The 25,559-nt window shown below is 55.1% G+C and overlaps 1 protein-coding gene across 1 annotated transcript in view; it reads right to left on the bottom strand.

Annotated features, from left to right (window-relative positions):
- Nucleotides 1-23,265, bottom strand: part of SHANK2 (SH3 and multiple ankyrin repeat domains 2) — a 468,460-nt gene extending 445,195 nt beyond the window's left edge. The window contains exons 1-3 of the mRNA XM_055580557.1: nt 22,959-23,265; nt 6,393-6,596; nt 543-614 (exon numbers count right to left, since the gene is read on the bottom strand). Coding sequence (XP_055436532.1) covers nt 543-614; nt 6,393-6,596; nt 22,959-23,165 — 483 coding nt within the window. The 5' untranslated portion in view covers nt 23,166-23,265. The remainder of the gene's footprint in view (nt 1-542; nt 615-6,392; nt 6,597-22,958) is intronic.
- Between the last annotated feature and the right edge of the window lie 2,294 nt (nt 23,266-25,559).

The raw sequence follows: 25,559 nt of genomic DNA, 5'->3' as shown, positions 1-25,559 counted from the left end.
CTGTGCTGGGCGAGGTGCCCGCCACACGCTCCAGCTCCAGCACACCCTGGACACGCACAGCATCCCTGGCAGGGCACAGCCGTGTCTGCACAGCAGCCCACAGAGCTTTGCTAACCCGCTCCCTCTCCCCTGCCGCCCTCGCGCAGCGGTCTGGCCTCCGAGCAGCTTATGTAAACAGCACTTTAACTACAAGGGCAGCAGCAGCAGGTACCTCCTGCAGTGCTGTCCCCTGTCTGGGCAGCAGCAGCTCAGAGGGAATGGCCACCCCTCCTTCCAGAAACACCGGGGGAGGTGAGTAGAAGGCACGGTCCCAGTCTCCTCTCTCTCAGTGACGTTACTTCCCTTTCGCACAGGTACCTACCGAGCCTGCCTCACACAGGAGGAGACGTCGGTGCTGTTTAACGGGGCTCTGGCGGCCGCAGGGGCCTCTTCAGCCCCAGCATCTGCCGGGAAGAAGAACCACTGTCCGAGAACCGCCCTGATCGCGGAGGACGCCGCCACAGGAACGACAGCACGAGCTGACACAAACGCTCCTCGCTTACCTTCGTGTGCAGCTTGGCCAGCTGCTTCTCGTCCAGGTTGGTCTGTCTATACAACCGCTTCTTGTAGCGAAACTGACACAGACAAAGAAACAGGGGGGGGAAAAAAAGGAAAGAAAACCAGGTAAGTATTCCACACAGCTGGCCACAGAGAGCAATAGCCGGCCTCTTCCATGGCTATCTCACCCACGGCAGGGGCTCCCGAGCAAACCCTGTGGCGTTAAATAAACCGTTTGTATTCGAAGCACAGAGACTGCAACAACGCACAAGTGCCTTCTGCAGAGACGCTGCTGGGAGCCACCAGGAGAAACGCGGGCAACCAGAGGGACGAGCACCCGGGAGCTTGCGTTCCCTGCTCGCCTCTGCCTCCTCTGCCAGTGAGCCAGGCTCCCTGCTGCCAGCGAGGCACCAAATCAGGACCTACTTCTCACATCAGCCACGTCCCCAGCATCGGCCACCTTTATTAAACACACATTAGAAGGCCGAAGAATTGATGCCTTCAAATTGTGGTGCTGGAGAAGAGTCTTGCGAGTCCCTTGGACAGCAAGGAGATCCAACCAGTCCATCCTAAAGGAGATCAACCCTGCATATTCACTGGAAGGACTGAAGCTGAAGCTCCAATCCTTTGGCTACCTAATGGGAAGAGCCAGCTCATTGGAAAAGACCAGAGGATGAGATGGTTGGATGGCATCACCAACTCAACAGACATGACTTTGAGCAAGCTCCGGGAGATGGTGAAGGACAGGGAAGCCTGGCATGCTGCAGTCCATGGGGTCACAGAGAGTCGGACACAACCGAGCGACTGAACAGCAACAGAAGCCCCAGCCTGGTGAAGCCGCCTGCGCACAGCCTCCGCCTGGGGCCTGAGCTCAGCCTCGCTGCCTCACACATCAGTGCCTCTGCTAACCTGGAGGAGACAGGAACAGAGGGCACACGCTGGGCAGGTGCAATGATGTGCCCAGGAGGGCACAGTGGGGCTGCACACGCTTCTGAATCCCCAGCAACCCCGCCTGACGCCCCCCCTCCTCCCAGGTGCCCCGGACGCCCTAGGGTGGGTTTGGGAAGATGCTGGCAGCTTGGGCATCACTAGGTTTCTAGGTCGAAACATGGCTCCAATTCCAGCCCCACCACTGTCCCAGGGTAACCAAAAGTGGGGTCCAGCTGCTCGCCATTCAAAGCCAATCAAGAGGCCAGGTTGGTGGAAAGGGGAGTTTGACTGATTTTGGATGCTGGCAACCAGGGGTGGGGGCCAGGTGCCTCTTCAAAGGCGGACTCCCCTCCCGAACAGTTGGCGGGCAAGAGCTTTCACCGGCGGAGGGAGGGGCTGCAGGCACAGCCAGCTCTGACAGGCATCTTGGAGTTGGTCATCGGTGGTCGGACCAGCACCATATGGCTGTTTTCGCTACAGCTAGTCTGTAGTTCCAGTTCCCCTTTCTTTGAGGCCAGTTCCCGGAACTGTGGCAGCTTATGTCACGGCTGGGCTTCCAGTGAGCAGTTCTGGATCACTGATCCCAGCGCTAGTGACCAGAACCCACCTGCCGGTGCAGGTGATGCAAGAGACGTGGGCTCGATCCCTGGGTCGGGAAGGAGGGCGCAGCAACCCACTCCAGTACTCTTGCCTGGAGAATTCCACCGACAGAGGAGCCTGGCGGGCTATAGATGACAGTCACAAAGAGTCAGACACGACTGAAGTCTTAGCACACACACGTGCAAGGATGCCCATCACAACTATATTCTGGTCGTCGTGTAGTTAACTTCTTCCACCTCATAGGGGTTTCTGTCCCTAAAAGACAGCTCCCAGGACATGGCTCAGAATAGTATCTATGGTCCTTGCTGCTGCTGCTAAGTAGCTTCACTCGTGTCCGACTCTGTGCGACCCCATAGACGGCAGCCCACCAGGCTCCCCCGTACCTGGGATTCTCCAGGCAAGAACACTGGAGTGGGTTGCCATTTCCTTCTCCAATGCATGAAAGTGAAAAGTGAAAGTGAAGTCGCCCAGTCATGTCCGACTCTTAGCGACCCCATGGACTGCAGCCCACCAGGCTCCTCCATCCGTGGGATTTTCTAGGCAAGAGTACTGGAGTCGGGTGCCATCGCCCTCTCCACTAGGGTCCTTGAGGAAGAACTAAAGGTGCTTGACTTCACTTAGAGACCAACCTTTATTATCTGGTCTGCTTTGAGTGTTTCCCTTCGTCTCTGCATGTTTTCACTTCTCTGATTAAATTTATTCTTTGGGTAAAGTTTTTCCACAAACAAAAGGCAGGCAGAGGATGGGGGGCCTGGGCCACGCAGTCCTGCCCCGTTGCACTAGCAGCTGACTCATGGGGCTGAGCACCTGCCTTACCTGAGCCCCCGCTTCCTTGTCAGTCACACGGGGGTCACACACGAAGCTCCCAGGGCTGCCGGGGAGGGAAATGTGAGCTTCCTGGCCCAGAACCAGTGCTGGGCAAACGGTCTTACCCTTCCTGCCCCCACTTCCTTTGATCCCCCCCCTCACTCGGAGGAGTTTAAATAACCATGGACGTGCCATGAGGGCTCAAAGCGGGGGGTGACCTAACTCTGAATGTCTGATTCCATTCACGTTTCCAGAGCGACCCCCTGGTGGCCTCCCCCCGACTCCAAACAGAAGAGCAATCCTGTAGCTAACCGCATTCCTCGGTGCCACAGACTGAAACCTGTTCTTTTTTTTTTTCTTTTTCCTAGGTGCCAAAATAAACCAGTGCAATCCGAAAATCCTGTGAAACGCAGGCAGCACCCAGTTCCTGCATCAGTGTGCTGCCGAGAACAGTCGGCGTCCATGCTCTTGAGTTGACCTCATGGGAGGAGACGCAGGCCATTTTAGTATTCTGCCCCTCTGGTTCTAGGGTCAACTGAGACACCACATTCTGAGGAAGGCCGTGAAGGCTCCCTATTGCCTATCCTCATCCAAGATGAGATGGCCTGTCTTCTCCACCCACCTTCATCCATGGCCCTGGGGACGCGGCTGTATGCGAGAGCCTCTGCTCAGTCACTCAGTCGTGTCTGACTCTTTGCGACCCCACAGACTGTAGCCCACCAGGCTCCTCTGTCCATGGGATTTTCCCTGGGAAGAATACTGGAGAGGGTGGCCATTTCCTCCTCCAGACAATCTTCCCGACCCAGGGATTGAACTCATGTGTCCTGCATTAGGAGGCAGATTCTTTACCACTGGGCCACCTAGGAAGCCCGTGGGAGTAACAGGAGAGAATGTAACAGCTTGCTAACTTGATGGATCTGTAGGACTTCAAGTCAGTGGGTGCTTCTTCCAGTTATTAAAAAAACACGCTCGGGTCGATAATACCTCTCGGCAGGAGGGTGAGCGAGCACTGACAGGAGAATGTCCGTTTCCAGAGTCATAATCGTTTGCAACATGTGGCTACAGAGAGACCCAGGCTCAGAAACACAAGTCCTTTTCTCGCCCTTCTCTCCATGTGTCATAGGTAGCCAACCGTGCCTTACTGCAGTGAGCCAAGGCTCAGATCCACGCTGCCCCTGGCGTGTCTGCCCCGCACAGCAGATCGCCCAGCAGGACGGAGGTCCCAGGAGATGAATGATGTGAGTGATGCTTCCATGGCAACGGGCGCAGGCGGCAGCGGCAGCACGGCCGCTTGGGCTCGCCCATCTCCGGGCCGTGTGCTCAGGGCGCTGCTGTGGGACAGGCACTCGAGCCTCAGGGCCACGGAGAAGGTGGCACGAACGTTCCCCTGCCTTCACGGCTCAGAGAGCGTCCCTCGGCGGCCAGGACAGGACCCAGGCTATCTGAGGTCACAGCCCCGGCTCCCCAGGCGGGACGTCAGAAGGACACGTCTGCCAGCTGTTCTGAAAGCAGGACACAGCCCTGTCCGGTTCCACCAGGCTCTCCCGGGCCTCCTCTTGTTCAGGGCCGGGGGGTGGGATGGGCCAGCCTTCTCCAGGATGCTTTCCGATCGAGAGCAGGCTCTGGACTTCCTGTCCCCACCTGTTTTACTGTCTTTACGGACTGTCAGCCCCTAAAGGAGCTGCGTGTTTGCTGCTCCTGGCCTGTCCCCTCCCACAGAGGGCAAGCTCCATCAGACCAGAACCCTGACTGTCCTGCGTCGAGAGAGGCCTGGGACTGAGCAGGCAGGCCCCCAACAAGGGGCTGGTCAAGGAGCCGCACTTCACAGATGAGCAAACCGAGGCCGGGACAGGGGCCCACGTGACTCCTGAGAGGCCTGTCAGCTTTTCCTCCGTGGGAAACCTCCTCCCTGGCCCAGGGCACATTGGGGATCGCAGAACCTCAGCTTTGAAGTCCCCATCAGGCCTGGGAACGTGCAAGTTGGCTGCGGCCTCAGTCCATGGCATCTCTGACTTCAGAGTAACCCCCTATGGTGGCCCAGATGCCACCCATGATGCCACTCCCGAGCTCTCGAGGTTGATCAGGCTGAAATAAATACCATCACTCGATAATGAGGTGATGTGTGGGGCACCTGTAGAAGCGTCCACGTTTCTACCCACTTGTGTCTCTGTGTTAATACGTCACGTGGGGGGAGGGGTCCACTGGAGGCTGACGTGTCCACACCTCTGTACAGAGCACATGACTAACAAGGTCCTACCGCGCAGTAGGGGGATGCTACTCGGAGCTCTGCAATGGCCTATATGGGAAAAGACTATAACAGTGGGCATAAGTAAATGGACAACCGATTTGCTTTGCTGTACACTTGAGATTAACACAGCACAGTAAATCAACAATACTTCAATAAAACTCAATTAAAAAAAACTCGAATAGAATCTGTATCCCGCTGCTGTGTGAAAATCGGACAAATCTTAATTATGTTGACTTGGTCATGGTGCTTTTCAGGTTTACTGTATCCTTCTACTTTGCCGTCTATTCATTCTGTTAATTTTTGAGAGCTTGATACTAAAACTCCAACTAAAAAATCTTAATTTATCTACTTAAAAAATAATTGTAATACATTGTGGAACTGTATGTAACTTTGTTCTGTACTTTCCAAGTCTCCTGTAAATGTGTTACCATACTTTCATAATTTAAAAAATTTTTTTAATTAATTTTTTAAAATGTTTCAAATTAAATAATTTTTAAAAATACATGACGTGGGAATTCCGTATGTAAACCTGGGCTCCCCAGGGGCAGGGTCTGGGGACACGCCTTCTGCGGATGTGAGGCTGCCAGTGGATACCCCATGAATGTCACAAGGCAGCCCACCCACCCAGAAGCACCTGACCCGCCACAGTGGCTCAAACAGCCCACTGGTCATTCCCGAGACTCCTGCTTCTGACAACAGCTGGATGGCCGCCGGCCACCCCATGCCAGGGAGAGACTCAGTGGGGCAGAGGCAAACCCCACTCTGCACCCCCAGACTCCAAGGTCCCGAGGACATGAGCTTGAGTCAGACCCGGGGTTCGCTCACAGCAAGACATCCCTGCAGCAGGACGTCCCTCCAACAGGTGCGTCCGATCCATAGTGAGAAAACAAGTGTCTACGCATTGCACGTGTGCCTGCCAAGTCGCTTCAGTCGTGTCCGACTCTTTGCAACTGTATGGACTGTAGCCTCCAGGCTTCTCTGTCCATGGGATTCTCCATACAAGAATACTGGAGTGGGTTGCCATGCCCTCATCCAGGGGATCTTCCCTACCCAGGGATCGAACCCACGTCTCTTACGTCTCCTGCATTGGCAAGCAGATTCTTTACCACGGGTGCCACCTGGTCCACAGACCAGGACAGAATCGCCTGCGAGCTCACAAATGCAAACTATTGATTTAAGAGTGATTTCCGCAGAGGAGATAAACCCAGAGTCTGGGAAGGCACCCCCACCCCGCTCCCCATCTCGCCGACTCTGGGCGGGCGAGCAGTACCTCCAGGGACGGGATGCCCTTGCCCACGGGCTGCGGGTACTCGCGCAGCAGTCGCTCCTCGTCCAGGAACTTGCCATCGCGCCCGTTGCTGGCCGGCTGGAACAGCCCGTAGTTCAGGACGTCCTTCAGGCTCTGGCTCAGCGAGCACAGAACCCGCTGCTTTGCAACCCACACCGTTGCATCCGGGTCGAATCGAATGCACTTCTGCAGGGGAGGACAAGAGCCCTGGTTAGCAGGAAGCCCCCGGAGCAGGTGGCCAGAGATGCCCAAGGGGCCTCCATTCCATCCTGAGGCCTCCTCTGAGCTCTGGACTCTCTGGCTTTACCGTGAAAACCATGACCTTCTGGTCTCCTTGGCAAATACGAAAGGGGAAAAGCTCAGATGGAATCACTGATTCCGGGGCCCCGGCTCTCACTGTTGGCTCCAATCTCCGGGACCAGCTGCGTTTTCTGGTCATCACTTAACATCAGAGACTGCCTTGGGCAGTTCTCCCACCTGTACAGAGCTTATCAAACTTGCCTGATTATTAAAACACACAAGGATGACCCTGCCTCCTCCCGGAAGAGTGTCTGATGCAGCGGGTCTGGGTCCAACCACAAAGCTGCATGTCTCGCAAGTTTCAAGGTGATGTTACTGCAGCTGGCCCAGGAAACACTGGGGACCACGGCTCGAGAACCGCAGTGCGGCTGCATTTCTACGCCGAAGGCTCTCCACGGACACCTCACAGACAGCCTCCTTTCCTCACCTCACTGATGGGCGAGCCCGGGGTACAGGCATCTGTGCCCCACCCACACAACTCTGAACCTCAGGGCTGTAAAAACCCTGAGAGTGCCCCTCCCAAACCATAAAGGAAGGCGATTATGAAAAACGGTTTGACTTAGAAATTGTATCCGGTGCCATGAAAGTTAATTTTTGAAAAGGTTAAATGGTACAGACGGTTCCCGCAGACCAACCGTGAACAACACTTCTCAAGAACAGAACAGCGCCGCTAGGAACACGAACACGCGACTTGGTCACACTCCCAGGTCCCGTCTGGGAGACCCACCCACGAGCCAGGAAAACAAGCGCTAGGCCGAATCCACTTCTGACTGCAACCTCGTTTTTACTGAATTAAAGCTGTGTTCTACTGCACCGCAGTCGGCAGGGGCTCAGAACTTTGCTTAGTCACTGTAAAAGCATTCAGACAGGATGAGCGCATGAGCCTGGAACCAGGTCTCCGCAGGGGCGCCCGCATGCCCAAGGAGGCCCCAAGGCCCTTCTCCCTCCCTGACCCTCCGCCTGGGCCAGGCCTCCCAGGAGGGTAAGAGGATCCCGCTTCTCAACAATGAGGTTGGTGGAGCAGGCAGCCCGGAATCCCACTGCCAGGAAACCTGACCCCACGGGCATGAGCATGCCATCTGTCCCTCTTCAATGGCAAAGGCTGGAGAGTAAGGCTCAAAGTTCGTCTCAGGGCTGCAAGGCAGGTCGGGGGCCGGTTGCTCACTTCGGGAACTGCCAGCCACCCCCTGCCACCTCGGGCTGAGGAAGACGAGTGCAAACTCCCAGTCCATCTGAGCTCTCCCAGCTGTGACCAAGTGGGGCTGCACATCCCTCCGCTGTTCCTGCTTGGAGAATCCTTGCTTGCCTCCGGTTCCAACTGCACAGACAATTCCAGTTCCCTTAGACACCAGCGTCCAGAGGGCCTGAGGGTCCCTCCCTGTGGCTGGCAGAAAGGAACCTGCCACCAGGTGGGTGCTGAGCGGAGCACAGGCTGGGAGTCAGGCCCCAGGGGGTCTGTGTGGCGTTTGTAGGTGGTCCCAGAGATTACTGGTGCCCACTGCCACTCAGTGGGCAGAGCTGGGGAGGCTGCCTCTGTGCACTGTGTGGGCTGGTTGCACAACGAAAGGGTGTCCTGCTCCAAAAATGCCAGGAGGGCCCCACTGAGAAACTGCTAGAAAGAACAGGAGCTCGGAGGTCAGAAAGGCTTGAGTTTACAACCCAGCTGCACACACTAACCTCATGATCCTGGGCAAACTCACCCCCTCAGCAGTTGCCCTGATTCTGATGAAAACCATCCCAACTACATAACCTGGAGGTCTGTTGTAAGGATCATACAGAACAGATAATATGTGCTGTTGTGGGCTGAACTGTGTCCCTCCCCCAAAAGATAAGGGTTCCTACTCCTTAAGGAGCCCCGAGTCTATCTAGTAGGGCATAATGACCATGACAATATTGGTGGTGATGGTGGAGGTGCTCGTGGTGAAGACGTAATGATGGTGCTGATGGTGGAGACAATGAACACCGCATAATACTGCACATTAACGCGCAGAGGGGAATCTAGAAAAATGGTATGTTGTTGTTGTTCAGTCACCAAGTCATGTCTGACCCTTTTGAGACCCTATAGACTGTAGCCCACCAGGCTCCTTTGTCCATGGGATTCTCCAGGCAAGAATACTGGTGTGGGTCACCATTTCCTTCTCCAGGGAATCTTCCCAACCCAGGGATCAAACGGGCATCTCCTGCACTGGCAGGCGGATTCTCTGCCACTGAGCCACCAGGGACACCCATAGAAAAACGGCATAGATGATCTTATTTGCAAAGCAGAAATGCAGACACAGATGGAGAGAGCAAAAGTACGGACACCAAGGCGGGGGAAGGGGACGGAATGAATTGGGAGATTGGGACCGACACATATATACGATTCACAACTATACATAAAACAGATAAGTAATGAGCGCCTACTGTATACCACAGGAAGCTCTACTCCATGCCCTGTGATGACGGAAATGGGAAGGAAATCCAGAAAGGAAGAGATAGATGTATGTTATATACATATGCTTAATATAGTTGATTCACTTTGCTGTACAGCAGAAACTAACACAACTTTGTAAAGCAACTATATGCCAATAAAAATTTTAAATTTTTTAGAAATAAATAACAAGTACTCAGACAAAACTGAAAAAAAAAAAGGAAAAAACATGGCAAGAGAATTCTATGCAAGAGAGTAAACTGCTCTCCAAACCTGTCCTGGGCCCTGAGAAGCGGAGACGAAGGCAATGGCTGTTTTCTAAGATGCTATAGGAGTAAGAAGCTTGAAACACACAAAGCTTGAAAGAACGGTAAATATTACACTCTGTGAAATACACATCGTTAGAGTGAGCTGTCTGCAGGCCAAGGGAAGAACCATCAACAACACAGGCTGAATTACGTATCTGTTCAGATCACCTCCTCGGCTCGCTCACAGTCCTCAGGTGAAACTTAAATTCAGCTCATTCTTGACTTTCTCCAGGAAAAAGCCGGGGGGGGAGGGGAACTCACAAAGCCTTCGGGGGTCATCGTGCTGCGGGGGGCCCCCGCATCACCCCATTCCGGATACGGAGCTGGAAACACAGAGCCCAGTGCTTTCAGCAAGAAAGCAGGATATTCTGAAAGAAATCCCTGCTTCTGAGCACGTCTTTCTTTGCAAAAGAAGCACGTTTCATGACATCCTCAATGCTTTCATGATGCACTTCAAAGACTCTCAACAAACAGAACCTGCCAGGAGTCATTTAAAGGTGCATCGAGGGGTGCCTGGCCTCTAAGAGCTGTTCACCTGCCACTTGCAAACCTCTGCCCCCTCAAACCGTGACTGGGACGGTTTCCAAATGCAATTGCCCAAATGAAATGATGCTTTTTGCTGTGGACAAAGATCCATCAGGTTGGACTCGTGGTGGAGAATAGCCAAATGCTGTCACAGGTCACACACAAAGGGATGTATACAGAAGGGGAAACCGTGAGTGACCTTGACCAAGAAGGACAGCCTGGTCTGAGGAAGGTGACGGCCAGGAGCCACACTGGTGCTTATGAACGTTTAAACACTAAGAAAGGCCAAGGTGGCCATGGGTTAGGGTTTTCCAATCAGAATAACATTTTTCAAAGAATAAGAGTTTGAGAGCAGTCCCTGACGCTGATGAAGCAGTGGGCAGACCTGGTGACCTCTGAGGGCCCAGCTAGCGGTCCTCCGTGCCCTCAAGGTCCCGGCACCCGAGAGGCACTGCTTGGGCTCTGCCAGAGATTCCCGCCCTCCCTGGAGGTGAGTTCATTTTCCTTGTTGGTCCCCAAGATTTCCGGCAAGCACAGAGCAAAGTGGAGGATCTGACGCCGGCTAAGAGGTCCTCCTAGAAGCTCTAAGAGCAGAAGGAGGAGGATTAAGCCGTGCTGACCACAGACACAAAGTGCTCACCATGTGCCCGACAGTCCAGCGAAGAAACTGCGTCAAATCCATCATTCTCCCCGTGTTCTTCTGGCGGAGGTATCAGCAGCCCCAAGCCCAGAAGGGAACACCCTGGACCCTCAGGTCTGCCCACAGCATCACACAGCTGCCAGAGGCAGGGCTGGAATGCACGGACCTGAGGGCTGAGGCATTTCAACTTGGCCCCACAGCACAGGATGGAGCTGCGAATTGGGAGGGTTCACCTGGGGGCCGTGAAGTGGATTACAGGAGAGAGAGGGAATCAGGGGAGGCATGGCCCAGCGCCCGGGGCCAGACGCTGCACCCACCAAGCGGAGTGAGAGCTCCCGTCCGTCCGCCTAGAAGGGAGGGTGTGAGCGGAGCATCAGAACTGGGAACCGCAGAACTCCAACCACAGATCCGAGGGCCTCCCCCTAGGCTTTGACACACAAGATTAAATACTGATGCTTCGCGCCCTCTTTCTGCCTGTTCTGGACCATTCTCATCAGCCCGGGACACGACACGGGGGAGAGCTCTGCTCTTCCCCAGGGTGGCCTCTGAACCACAGAAGTCCCACCACGATGTGGGATTTACGAGGCTTCTGACAGGACGTACAATAATTCCAGAGCCAGGCATTATTTTCTTGAAGGGATTTAAGTGGGTATTAACACACAGCTTAAGAAGACGAGCACACCAAGCCAGACGTCTGCCATCCGGGCTGCAGAGCTCCAGAGAGCTGCACCAATCGCGCTCATAGACGAAGCGTTAGCCTCACATCTAACAGGACGAGTGCAGAATCCTTACAACAGGCAAAGCTGCGGCTGGTTAAACGGGCGTTTGATTTTTTAATGATACGTATGAAAATAAAGGTCCTCCCGGCCTTTAGCAGCTGCCCCGGGATGTGAATGACAACCAGCTCGGTCACAGCCCAACTTTCTCGCGGGCTTTCACCAGAGAGCCCCTGAACCTTCCCCTTTGGTTTAAACAACCGATGACGCCTCAATCTCCTGATTAACCGTGAAGTGTAAACCGCTGCACTTAAGGACAGCAAGGCTGATTATCACCACGTCACAGAGAAACTAGAGGCGGGGGGGGAGGGGAGTCAGGGACCAGGGGGAGGGGCTCTCCTTGGCCTTAGCAAGCAATTAACGAAACCACAAGGAAAACCAGATTCCATGCTTCTGTCCCCGCTGAGTGACCCAAATGCACAGCACAAAGGACAAAACAGGGCGGCTCAAAGTAGAGATAAACATGCAAACCATATATTTCTGCAAGGCAAAGAGAATAAATGGGCGGACGGATGGATGGACAGACAGACGGATGGATGGACAGATGGATCACTGGCTGACTGGCTGAGCGGATGGAGGGACGGATGGATGGATGGATGGATGGACGGACGGTTGTATGGAGAGATGGATAGATGGAGGGATGGATGGATGAATAAATGGGTGGATAATAACAAAAAAGACAAACCTTAAAAACATAACCTCTAGTGGAAAACATAAGTTACAAATGACATACCCAGCATGATGCCAGGTTATCTGTAATTTCTTTTTTTTACTCAACAACACCATACCATATAGTGACCGTCACACACATAAGAACAAGGAACAAGTGGGGTTCGTCACAATGAACATTCTGCCCCTGAGCAGAATGGCCAGGAGGGTGAGAGAGACACTGGCTTTATCTGAAGCATTCTAACCCTATAACTAAAAAATGACAAAATGTTAACCACTGTCAATTCTGCATAACCATACCATATAGTGACCGTCACACACATAAGAACAAGGGACAAGTGGGGTTCGTCACAATGAACATTCTGCCCTTGAGCAGAATGGCCAGGAGGGTGAGAGAGACACTGGCTTTATCTGAAGCATTCTAACCCTATAACTAAAAAATGACAAAATGTTAACCACTGTCAATTCTGCATAATAAATAATAAAAACTGGTACGGATGGTATCATCCTTTGTCTTTTCCTATATTCTCAATTTTCTCTAAATTAAAAAAAGACAACCATCTGGAACCTGAGGCTTTCTCGGTCTCTTGAGGGCTTCCCTGGCTGGATGGGCGTCGGCCTTGGACCACACTCCACAGCTGGAAACACCGTTCTCGAATGAAGGATGTGATCACTGTTGTCTCCTTCTGCCCACTGAGTCCTCTTTGAGGACTTTTTTTAGGGCAGAACATGTACTCAAGTCAGGGTCACACACAACTAACTTTCTAATTAAGTCTAAAATCCCCAATGGATTTCCTTGTGGTCAGCAAACAAGCAGGTAGGGAAGGAAAGCGTGGAAATAAAATGGCAGCGTGACAGACAAAAGCACTTTCTGAGACAAGAGTGTTTTCATCTCTGTGTTGCCCGGGCTGTGGGGGACCCATGAGGCCAGTGAATGGAGACATTTAAGGCGTCAATGGGATAAGTGTTGTTCTGGGGGGAAGACTTGTGGGGAGGGGCTTCTCTCCAAGAGGAGAGGCAGACAACAGGAGTAAATAAATAGAAGCCTCCCTCCCAGGCCACACATTGCCTGATGCCACCAACACAGAAGGTTCAGGACAGGCAAATCCAGAGACAGAGGCAGACCAGTGGTAGCCAGGGGCTGGCGGAGGGGCAGGGAACCCCTGAGGGAGGGGGACAGGGGAACCCTGGGGGAGGGGGCGGGGAACCCTGGGGGAGGGGGCGGGGAACCCCTGGGGGAGGGGGACAGAGGAATCCTGGGGGAGGCGGACAGGGAAACCCTGGGGGAGGGGACAGGAAACCCCTGGGGGAAGGGGACAGGGGATCCCTGGGGTAGGGGGCGGGGATCCTTGGGGGAGGGGGAGGTGGCAGGGAATCCCTGGGGGAGAGGTAGGGGAATCCCCACTAATGGGTATGGGGTTTCTTTTTGGGGTGATAAAAATATTCTAAGATTGACTATGGTGGTGGGTACCCTCACCTCTGAATTAACTAAAATTCACTGAATTGTACACTTTTAATGGGAAAACGGTATGGTCTGTGCACGGTATGTGAATGACATCTCTATTTTCAAAACAAAAGGAGTCTGTTTTTGCTCCTTTCCTGAGAAGGTGCAAAGATGCAGGCAGCACATTTAAAACCACGTTGCCACCAGTCACCCTCAAGGACCCTTTCTCTCCCGGCCGAGCACACGCTCCTGCGAGAGTCACATTTGCTGTGATGACCCCGACCCTGTCATCAGGAACCTGCCCCCTCCGTCTCCACCTTCTCCTGCTGCCCCTGGTCCCAGATTCTTGCAGGGACCCCCTACCTGCCTCTGCTTCCTTCCGTCCTCCCCTGAGAGAAGCTGAGAGAAGAGGTCACACGCTCTGCACCAAACCTTCCCAAAGTCCTCGCTGTTCTTCAGGGGGAATCACACCCACCCCACCTCAGCCCCGAGCACCCACCCAGCTGGCAGCCTTGACCTTCTCTGCTCTGACACACCAAGCCTGTTCATTCCCACCTCAGGCATGCCACTCCTGCAAGCCTCTGCCCAGAAGATCTAGCCAAAGAGCTTTACAAGCTAATCTCTCATCACCTGGGGCTCAACTCAGATGTCACCCCTCGTGCAGTGCAGGCGAGGGCCGAGATGAATTCATGATGTCCTAAACGTGGAGCTGGAGGATCTGCAGGAGACGGGCTGCTGTGTACACTTGATCTGACCCTGAAAATAGAAAGCCTCGCGGAGGGAGGGGGGTTCTACAACAAAGTAGCAACTGGGTTCACATTTAAAAAATCATTTTCGGCAGGTGCAGAACACTTGTGAGAGAAGAGGCATCTGCAGCCCCCCAGAGGGAAGATGGGGGAGATGGGGCTGCGGTGGGGAGACAGTGACGCGGGTTCAAAGGGATTCAGAAGGTCAAGGGCAGGGCCTGGCAGTGCACGGGCTGAGGGGTGATGGCAGGCCCTGGATAACTCCTGGGTTCTGCCTCAGACAAAGAGTCAGAGAAGGTTCACAGCCCAAAGTGGGAACAACCCAACTGACCATCACCAGGGGGATGGAACGAGCCACATGATCAGTAAGTTACGACTTGGCGATAAAAAGAAATAAAACACAGAGGCTACCATGTGGATGAGCCTCACGGCCACGCTGCTGGGTGAGAGAAGCCAGATGTGAAAGTCCACACACCACGTGACTTCCTCACGTGGATCGTCCAGAAGAGGGGACTCCGTGTGTGGAGACAGAACACGGTCGGCAATCGTCAGGGCTGGAAGGGGGATTGAGGATGAGCGACAGAGAAACAACGCAGGTGACGGGCAGAGTCCAGACCCGGATGGTGGGTGCACAGCTCAGCAGACTTACTGAAAACCGCTGGACGGTGCCCTCCAAGGGATGAACTTTGTAGCCTGTGATGACACCTCCATAAGCTTGGGTCTTTCTACGGTAACCACTGGGGGGGAGGGACCCTGCGGGCCAGGCTTGGAGGGTCAGAGGGAAGAGGACAGCGTGGCAGCATCTGGTCTGGACCATCTGAGTCGAGGTGCCTCTGAGATTCCGACTGAGAACGTGTCAAGGGAGAAATGAAGTCTGTGCCCCGGACGGGAGGTCCAGCCAGAGACGTGACCGTGGGCAGAGGACGCTGGACAGACATGGGTGGTAACAGGGCCTCCTGTAGGGGGCGGCCGGGGAGAGCCTCGCCAAGCCTGGCTGTCATGAGAGATGGGATTCCCCTGAAAAGGAATACTGTCTGAAGGAGACAAGCCCAGGCAGCAGGGAGCCCCAGGGGCTGGGCTGCAGTGGCCAGGCTCGGCCAACCAGTCCCTTGGCCCAAGCCTCTCGCTCTCCGCTGACCCAGCGCCTGCAAGTCCAGAGAATACAGCAGAAGGTCCATCCAACCCACCTCATCCCCACCTGGGAAAAACACATCTTGGGGAACCAAGGCCACATCTGAGAGTGGAACCAAGTCTGGAAGGAGACTCCAACCCCCAGGGAGCTCAGAGTGGTGAACAGGACGCCTGCCTGGCCATGCGCTCTGATGGAGCATCTCAAGGCAGCCAGCCACTCCTGCACAGGCCCTTCCAGAACCTTCTCTCATGATGTGGGCCCACCTCCCGGTCTTTGCAGAGCCAGAGGCCAGCCATAGGGGCTGGATTCTCAGCTACCGCAGGAGGAGATGGACTCAAAACTGCCAGGACAGGATAAAGTCCTCCCCTTACTCAACAACACAGGAAGCCTCAGATGTGAAAAACAAACATGATGGTTGCCTGCGGCAATGGGATAAAGGAGGGATTAAAACCCTGAAGGAGGAGGACGCGAAGCCTCTGCAGCTTGGAGTTCTGTGTGGAGCCTCAGTGACAAGCAGGAGGGCTGAGATCCTTGGATTGAGCCCATCTGATGGCCTGACTGGAGGCAAGTGATGGATCCGGAAGTGTGGCTGTCAGCTGACATGTGTGGCTGGGTGGGGGAGGCAGGTGGGCGGGGATGCGGGACGCTGCGGGGATGCGGGATGCTAGGGGATGCGGGATGCTAGGGGATGCGGGACGCTGTGGGATGCTGCGGGGATGCGGGACACTGAAGGGATGCGGGATGCTAGGGGATGCGGGACGCTGCGGGGATGCGGGATGCTGCGGGATGCTGCAGGGATGCGGGATGCTATGGGATACTGCTCTTGGGGAGAAATTTGAGTGAGAGACACATGGGTGAAAGGAGATGAATTGTGGCCTGGGGTGAGGAGAGCAGCTGAGACGTGTTTTCCAAATTACATAAACTTGAAGATGCAGCTATCTAACAGACGGAAGCGCTGATTCCAGCACAAAGGCATTTTCCCAAAGTCTCTGCCAGGCAGAGCAGCCCAGGGACCACTGCTAACTCGCCCAGGCGGGTTGTGGGGACCGACACGAGGGCCGGCAGCTCCCTGCAGCTGCTCGGTGCCAACTCTTGGGTGGAGGTGGGCGAGGGGGCTGAGGCCATATACACCCAGGGGAACCCAGAGAGCACATCCCCATCCCCTCTGCATTCTTCTGTGCCGTCTGTGTGATGTGACACTCAGGGAGGGCTGGACAGGACTGTGAGGACCCCGGTGCCAGCGCTGGTCCCACATCTGTTTGCTGTGCCCCAAACAGAAAGAACACAAGAGCTGCAGTTTCTATTGATGTTGGCGCATGCCTCCTGCTTAAAAGGCCAGGTTAATGGACGCCTGCCAACCCTCAACCCCACAGTGAGCTCCCTGTGCATCTGCGATGCTCTAGCGAACAGCAGGAATGCCCGCCACGCCCAGGAGCCCACTCAATGGCACCCTGCATGGCCTGGGCACCCCCAACACCCGGGACTCTGATCACCAGAGTGTGCAGTGATCTGAGGGGGTGTTCCTGAAAGGAGGACCAGCGCTCTCCACCCAAAGCTCAACACTCCAGTCCCGCTGAGATGCAGAAAGAGGGGTCACGCGGGCCAAAAAGCATGTCCAGACCTTACCTGCAGAGAGACCCCCACCTGGGGAGGGACCCCAACCTGGGGAGGGACCCCACCCAGGGAGAGACCCCACCTGGTGCAGAAGCGGCACCGCCCCCTGAGCAGCTGCGGCGGGCACTCAGCTGAGGAACCCGCTCGGCAGCACCGAGAGCCCTCCAGGCAGGATTCCAGGCAGGTCTTGCATCTCCGCCTTCAGGATTCAGCAAGGCAAGGGCCTTCTCATCGGAACAAGGGCCGCTCTGTCCCGAGTGCTCACACCCACGGGATATCTAGTCTCAGGCTCCAGGGCCTTTGTTTGTCTCGGGACAAAGCAAGGAGAAGAGAAGTGGTCTTCAGAAGTTTCTGGAAACAGTTATGCCCCTGGGAGTGGAGTCCAGACCCTGAAAGGACCCCCTCTGGGGAAGGATCTTCCTTTTGCAGAGCTGGTGTGTCTCCACCAGTAACTCCCGATGGTCTGGCAGTTTAGTGGCTCAGTCACGTCTGACTCTTCGTGAGCCCCCGGACTGAAGCCCGCCAGGCTCCTCTGCCCATGGGATTCTCCAGGCAAGAAAACTGGAGTGGGTTGCCATTCACTCCTCCAGGGGATCTTCCCGACCCAGGGATCGAGCCTGAGTCTCTTGTGTCTCCCACATTTCAGGCAGATGCTTTACCACTAGCACCTCCTGGGAAGGCCCCTATGGGTCCCCAAAGCCCATAGCCTGAGGACAGAACACCTCCTGGCCCATCAGCAGGCCTGGGACAGCCTGGCCTGACATCCCACATGTGCGCCTGGCTGCCCTCGGAACCTCTCAGCAGCCAGGTTAGCAGACAGCCCCTCCCCACTGTGAGGAAAAGGGCCTCCCTGGGTGGACAGCGCTGACAGATGGGCTTTGACCAAGGAAAGCCATGGCGGACACAGACATTTGTAGCCCGCTTGGCTCACTGCATACCTGCCAGGGGACCCCAGGCTTGCAGACCTTGAGTACCAGCCCCGGGGACGCAGGCAGCCCACCTCAGGGAAATGGCAGAGAAGGGGCACGTCACCCTAGCGGCTCCGTCCTCACCCCGCCCTCAGCCTTCCCGTTCAGTCTCGGGTCTGGAGTCTGAAATCTGAGGGGAGTGCTTCCCCAGTCTTTGAATCCTCCAGCATCGATAAACAGTAACAGTATCTAGGGACTCAGAGGGTTAAACCTGCAGCATGAGGATCCATCCACGCTGGGGGGGCGAGGTCACCAGGTCCCTACTCCAGCGCCTGGACCTTCTAAAAAGACTCAACACTCCCTGCCCCTGGGCCTGTGTCTAAAAGGGCCAACAGACACACCCCCAAGTCTGACTCACTCTCGAGACCAGAACAAATAGAAATTCAAGTCACTGACAAACCACAGAGACAGGTCAGGAGAAACAGCGCAGAAATAAGGAAGATGTCGCAGGAAAAGGAACAGAGAAAAGGAAGGAGGACAGCAGGTAAAAGCCAGACAGTAGGCTCAGCTGCTCCGGGTGAAAACACGCCTGAGCAGAAGAAGAGAGAGCTCAGTACTTTTTGCCGGGGAGAAGTAATAAGCCGTGAAATCTACTCTACAAACAACAACTCGAAAGAGTAATTTCCAGAAAGATCAATCAGAAGTCAGAACGGACGCACCTGAACACACTGTAAAGAAAGGAGAAACAGGGAAGTGACAGGCGATCAAAGCAACGGGGGAAAGGACGACAGAGCGAGGGGAGGAAAAGCCAATACTAAAGGTGCCTGGACCCCCACGATGGAGAACAGTGCAAAGGTGCCTGAAAAACTAAAAACAGAACCCCCCTATGACCCAGCAACCCCACTCCTGGGCTCATAATTCAAAAAGATACATGCCTCTCAGTGTGCACTGCAGCTCCATGTACAACAGCCAGGCCCTGGAAACGAGCTAAATGCCCATGGACAGATGTGTGTATACAGAAGGCGTGGCACATACGATGGAACATTACTCAGCCATAAAAAGGAAGAAATAAAGCCACCTGCAGCAACACGGATGGACCTAGAGACGATCATACTAAGCGAAGTAAGTCAGACGAACACCATGCAACATCACTTACGTGTGGAATCTAAGAAAAGATACAAATGAACTCATACACAAAACAGAAATCAACTCATAGACATAGAAAATAAACTTATGGTTACCAAAGCGAAAGATGGGAGAGGGATAAATTAAGGGTTCGGGACTAACTTATACACACATATAAAATAACCAACAAGGACCTACAGTATAGCACAGCAAACTATACTCCATTTTGTAATAACCTTTGAGGGCAAAGAATCTGAAAGAGAATAGACATTTATACATATTGATATATGTATGTGTATAAAGAGAACAGACATTTATACATGTTGATACATGTATGTGTATTCCTGAATCACTTTGCTATACACCTGAAACCAACACAGCATTGTAAACCAACTGTATTTCAATAAAAAGGGGAAACTGTGTCATTGAAACAGAGAAGAACTCCCAGAGAGAGAAAGGGGGAAAAGGAAAAATCTGGGAAACAGATTTCTTCAGGAAAAACAGAATGGCCAGCACCAAACACTTCCTGGGTGCTTAGTCAACTGTCGTGTCCGACTCTTTGTGACCCCAGGGACTGTACCCCACCAGGCTCCTCTGTCTATGGGGTTCTCCAGGCAAGAATACTGGAGTGGGTTGCCATGCCCTTCTCCAGACGATCTTCCCCACCCAGGGATCCAACCCAGGTCTCCGCGCTGCAGACAGATGCTTTACCATCTGAGCCACCTGGGTTAGTAACTGAAGTCAATGCTTTAGGAATCCAATAAAGAAAAAAAATCAAGTCCTGGACAAGATACCTCTAGCACGAGTTCAGAGCAAGCACACCATCAAATGACATCGTTGCAGGTCTGGGGCGATGTGGGGCACGAACAATGGCTCAAGATTCCACAGGAAAACCACACACTAGCTGACATGCTCTTGTACACAGTTCTTATTCTTTGCGGATTATGTATTTGGGGATTTGCCTACTTGCTAAAATTTACTGGTAACCCCAAATCAATACGAGCAGCACCGCTGTGACCACTCGCAGACACAGCAGCCATGCCAGTCCCCAGCCTGCTCCCTTCTGGGTCCGCTGTGATCTTATAAACAACAGTCTTTATCCGGGTCTATTCAGGGCCCCGTTTTGCATTTCGGTGCTTTTTGTTGGTGGTCCTGAGGTTTAAAATGGCCCCCAGGCACAGAGCTGAAGCGGGGTCTGGTGTCCACGGACAAGAAGGCGGTGATGAGCCTCGGGGAGAAACCAGGAGTCAGGTGAGCGCCTCCAGGTGTGAGTCAGAGGCTGCTGGCCGTGAGCCTGGCGCTAATCCTGAGTCAACTGCATGTATTAAATAATACTCTTGACACAAAAGCGCACACGCAACAAGGCTGTGCACTGGCCCCCGGATGAGGATGCAGCCAGAGGCACTCAGGACCCTCACCCATTGCATCCCCCGCGGGCGATGGGCTTCAAAGAGCATCACGACCGCCAGCGGTGAGACCAGCGGGCTGGTCACTGGGGAAGCACTGCCCCCAAGACCTCCTCCTGAGAAAACCCTGGACGGTCAGCTCCACCCACATAAGAAGTGGGTCGGCACGCAGAGCAGGCGCAAGAGAAGGCCTCTGTGCACCGGCAGTGAGCGGTGACCGTGGGAGAGGGACTGAGACCCCAGGGCTCTGAGGGCTGCAGGTGGTGGAGAATGCTCCACACCCTGGGCAGAGTGCTCCACACCAGCAAGAACCGGTGGGTGGGAAGGAGAGGCCTCACGTGTACACATGTGTTGGAGAGACACGTCTGAAATGTTCATGAAACGTCAGTGACAACCGCTCCTGGAGCTGGCCTCTATGCTTTTCCATATGACTTGCTGCTGCTGCTAAGTCACTTCAGTTTTGTTCGACTCTGTGCAACCCCATAGACGCACATGTGAACCAGCCCCTCCTCATCCCTGCCAATCCCCAGGGGACTGAGAAATACAACATCTATGTGTCTGGTGCCTGAGGCTTGGAGGGCTGTTTATTACAGCAATTAGCTTAATCCACCCCCAATATACAGGGAGAGAACACTAAGTTCCTTACAGCCAAAAAATAAAAAAACAGGAGGAAAAAAACTAATCAAAAATGAAAACCAATAAAGAGGTCAGCCTCCCAGTGTTTTTGTAATCATTTCCTTTAACTTGATAGATTCATTTGGAAACAAGTCTCTCTGTGGCAAAAAAAAAAAAAAAAAAAATACTAAAGTTCAGCTTTTTCTTCATTGACCTTTTCTCCCTTTACTTTCAAATTAAGTCACCTTAATGAGGCTGATTTATTAACAGCGTATGTACTTTGAGTCTGTGCTTGCCCAGGCCACCCATTACCTGCAACCCCTTGGAGAGACACGTCAGTGACAACCACTCCTGGAGCTGGCGTCTGTGCTTTTCCATATGACCTGCTGCTGCTGCTGCTGCTAAGTCGCTTCAGTCGTGTCCGACTCTGTGCGACCCCATAGACGGCAGCCCACCAGGCTCTGCCGTCCCTGGGATTCTCCAGGCAAGAACACTGGAGTGGGCTGCCATTTCCTTCTCCAATGCATATGACCTGAAGCTTTTTATAATAATCACGTAACTTTCATAAGAGATGTCAGATGACTCGGAAGAATATTGAACGCTGGGCGTGCCCTGCTGCCAGGATGGTTCTAGGGCTCGGGTCCGCCTGAGCCCTCCCTGGAAGGTGGGGTCTTGAGAGCTGGCCCTGAGATGACCCCAGGGCACAGCACTCTCGGCCCAGGTAGGGCCCCTCCCCAGGAGCGGGGGTTTCCTGGGAGACCTGAGGCGCAGGAGACTGGACCTTGGGTCAGAGCCCAAGGGCCGCACTGCTGCCAATCGGCCAGGAGGTGGCGCCGCGGGCCTCCCCAGTCCCTCTGACCCCAGCCAGACCCCTTCCCAGGAGGGCCTTCAAGCTCACAGGCTGGAGCCTCCCAGGGATCGTCTACACCCGCCCCAGCCCCGCCTCTCCTACCTCCTCTCTAAACTCTAACATGAGGGGTCTTCTCGGGCACACAAGCACCATGGAGACCTAAGGGGCAGAGACGACGAGAAAGGAGATGCCCCGGAGGGGAGCCCACCCAGCACGGGCTGAGACCCCAGTCACCTGATCCCAAGAGACAAGAATCCCCACTGGGAGGCGCCCACTCAGCCCGAATGTGGGTCTATGCGCCACCTGCCAGCCTCCAGAAACCCCTCCTGGGGTCACCGAACCTTCCCAGCCTCCCTGCAGGCCTGGACGCCATATCCACCAGCCAGACCCTGGACGTGACTCTGCAGGGGGCTCAGGTCCAGCCCTGCCCAGCCCGAAGGGTTCCCCCACCATGCCTGGTGCAGCCCCCCACCCCCGCCAGGCCCACACACCCAGCTTCAGCGTGCATCCTGTCCACCCCAGAGGGAGCCCCTCCTGCATTCTCCAAGGCCCCCGAAACAGCACCACAGCCAGGGAGACCACTCTCCTGCACCCGCTGTGGCCACTAGGACCTCATGCAAATTCACCATGGAAGGAATGTCTCCCTCGTGTGCATAAGACAGCATGGGGCTCGGACCTCAAGGGACGACTCAGAGGCTGCTGGCGGGCAGGGCAGGGAAGGGCATGCCGGGCAGAGCTTGCAGACTCCAGGAAGCGGGAGCCCCAGTGCCAGGGGAGGCAGCAGGGCCTGCCCAGGGCAGGCAGCCCATTTACTAAGGCACCCACTGTGCTCGCTGCCTCTGCAAGGCTGGTCTCTGTGCTCAGAGGCTTGGCCTCTGTCCCTGCACATAGTAGGTGCCTCCAGCAGGGAGGAGGGCGGGGAGGAGGGCCCAGCAGGAGGGGGTGTGCGGGGCGCTCGTGGGGAGGGGGCAGGAGCAGCAGGGCCTCGGGAACCGTCGGGGCAGGGGGCGAGCAGAGGCCCCTCGAGCCCAGGTCATGCCTGCCATGGGCCGGAACGCGGGCGGCGGGCGGCGGGCTCACCGTCTGCTGCAGGTCCTCGATGATGATGCGCAGCACCAGCGCGTGGGCCTGGCCCTCCTCCGCCCTGGCGCCACCCGGCTTCTGGGCCGTGGCCCGGATGGTGTCGTAGATGGTCTCCTCCTTGGAACTGTCTGAGTCCGACTCCTCCGAGGAGTCTGAGTAGCTCTGGGCCATCTCATCCTCGCTGGACGTGGGGCTGCGTGGCATGGCTGTGCGTTTCTACACGGAGAGGGGAGGAGGGAGACAGACATCAGGGGAGGCTCGAGGAGGAAGCCGGGGCTGTGGCGGGGGCCGGTGTCGGACGCGCAATCACAGGCTGGGCGACCGTGGGTACCACACACACACCTCCACACACCCCCACCCCTCCCGGCCCGAGCCAGGCAGGACCTGTGGGGGCCCTGAGAGCCCTGCCCCGCTGCTTGGAAACCCAGCACTTAAAAGGAGCCCGAACTCACTGTGGCCGCGGCCACAGCTCACGGGGACGGACCGAAGGGGCAGTGGGCGGTCTGAAACGTTCGGGAGTAAGAGGAACAGCTCGCTTTGTTTTTCTTGGAGGAAGAGCAGCAGGCAGAGAGATGCAGGCTTTGGGTCAGAAGGGTACCAAGCTCCTGCTATAATAACCCCCTCTGCTTCACACACAGCAATGATAGGTACTATGTAAAAATAGACCCAGCACGCACGGCCAGGCTCAGAAATGAGATAATCTCCAGGCCCAGGAGCACAGCAGAACCCAAAGGCTGATGGGGGAGGGCCAGGGGTCTCCAAGAGCCCGCGGAGGCTGGGAGGGCCGCTTCCTCACCAAGTGCAATAAAAGCCCCCCGGCAAGGACCCACGTGAGGGGGCCAACCGCCATCTCATTCCACGGACGTTAGCAGGACAGACCTGGGGGCAGGCTGTCCACGAGACACCCCCAGGTCTGTGGGCAGGGGTCAGAAAGGTCAGGTTAAAACCTGCCCACAAGACACGCTCAGGACTGTGGGCCCGGCTCAGAAAGGTCAGGCTAAAACCTGAGATGACCAGGGGTCCTGGGCCGGGGGGTGCATGCCAAACCAGCAATTGCACTTCTGTGTGAACTCGGTAAAGAAAGTCAATGGTCAAGTTCACGGAACAAGAAAGATGTCCCAGGCTGTTCCCTGCAAAACAGGGTGTCCTGGCTAACCCAGCTCACACGCCACCCTAGTCATCCAGGGTCTGCCCGACCAAGGTGTGGTCTCTTCTTCCCACAGACAGCACAGCTGAGAGCAGCGCGGACCGCAGCGACCCACGTAGGGCCCTGAATGGAGCCCTGAGAAAGGGCCGTTCAGACACGGTGTCCTTGTTCAGAAAGGCCAGGAAGACACAGGCCCGTCTGCAGCCTGAAGTGCGCACGACGTGAGCAATGGGGCAGAGGAACCCAAGGCAACAGGAACGCCCAAGTGGGGGGTGGGGGGGCAAGAAGGGGGTCATAGCACCTGTGATGTCACTTGTAACTTTCGGTTTCCTCCAAATAGTTCCAGGTGACAAGAGAAAGCCAGACTTCAACAAACGTGGGACACAGATGCTTGCAACGCTATTCTCCGTGCATCTATTTGTGCTGGAAATATTTCACAGTAGAGGTGGGGGGAGAAAAGCAACGGGGAGGGAGGGGAGGAAGATGGCCACCTGTCCGACTACCCCAGGGGCTGGGGTGCATGGCCCCAGAAGCCATTCATTTTGGGGTGACGAGCCTCAGAAAAGTCCCAGGCAGGACACAGCTCAGTCAGTGCCAACTCGGCATCCACTCTGAGAAGGCTGATGCCCACCATTTACCTCCAGAGTTCACTGAAGGTCAGCGGACACCCATGGAAGTGCTTCCCTTCTGGGCCACCAGGTCCCAGGACATTCCCAGCCACTGATTAGACACACAAAGCCCAGCAAAGTGCAGACGCCACCCCGGAAAATGCATCCCCACACACACACCCAGGGAAAGGCAAGACCACGTCTGGGTTGGGGGCTCCCCTACCGCCAAGAGCACCTGGACCGTCCTCGGACATGGGGTCCATAAACGCTGCTATGTCCAACCTGCAGAGGGGCTGAATGAGTCCTAACCCGGAGGTTTCACATGAAAACCTCGATATCTGGCTCATCCTGACCACCAGGAAAATCTGGCCTGGTTGAGGTCAGCCATGCAGCACCCAGGCCTGGAGCAAGCTGCAGCCACTCCCTGGCCAGCCTGCCCTCCTCCCCAGGTCCTCCTAGAACCAAGTGACTCTGCATGGTCAGACCTCCTGTGAGCTCTCTTCCTGGCCAGCGGGCCTCAAGTCTAAGCAGCTGCAAACTGATCCACCCAACCCTGCAGCCTGGCCTCCTCCTCAGCCTTCTGCCTTCACACCTCCCATGAGGGGTCCCTGGTCAAACATCTCAGACAGCAGATTACCCATATCACCCAGGAAGGGTTTCATTTCTTAAAGTAAAATTACTAAGTGAAAAAGTGTTAGTTGCTCAGTCATGTCCAGCTCTTTGTGACCCCATGGACTGTAGCCCACAGGCTCCTTTGTCCGTGGATTCTCCAGGCAAGAACACTGGAGTGGGTTGCCATTCCCTTCTCCAGAGGAGGTCAAACCCGGTCTCCTGCATTGAAGG

The sequence above is a fragment of the Bubalus kerabau genome, chromosome 5 (assembly GCF_029407905.1).
Source record: "Bubalus kerabau isolate K-KA32 ecotype Philippines breed swamp buffalo chromosome 5, PCC_UOA_SB_1v2, whole genome shotgun sequence".
Lineage (NCBI taxonomy): Eukaryota > Metazoa > Chordata > Mammalia > Artiodactyla > Bovidae > Bubalus > Bubalus kerabau.
Note: the sequence above shows the minus strand (reverse complement) of the source record. Positions and strands in the feature narration are given on the sequence as shown.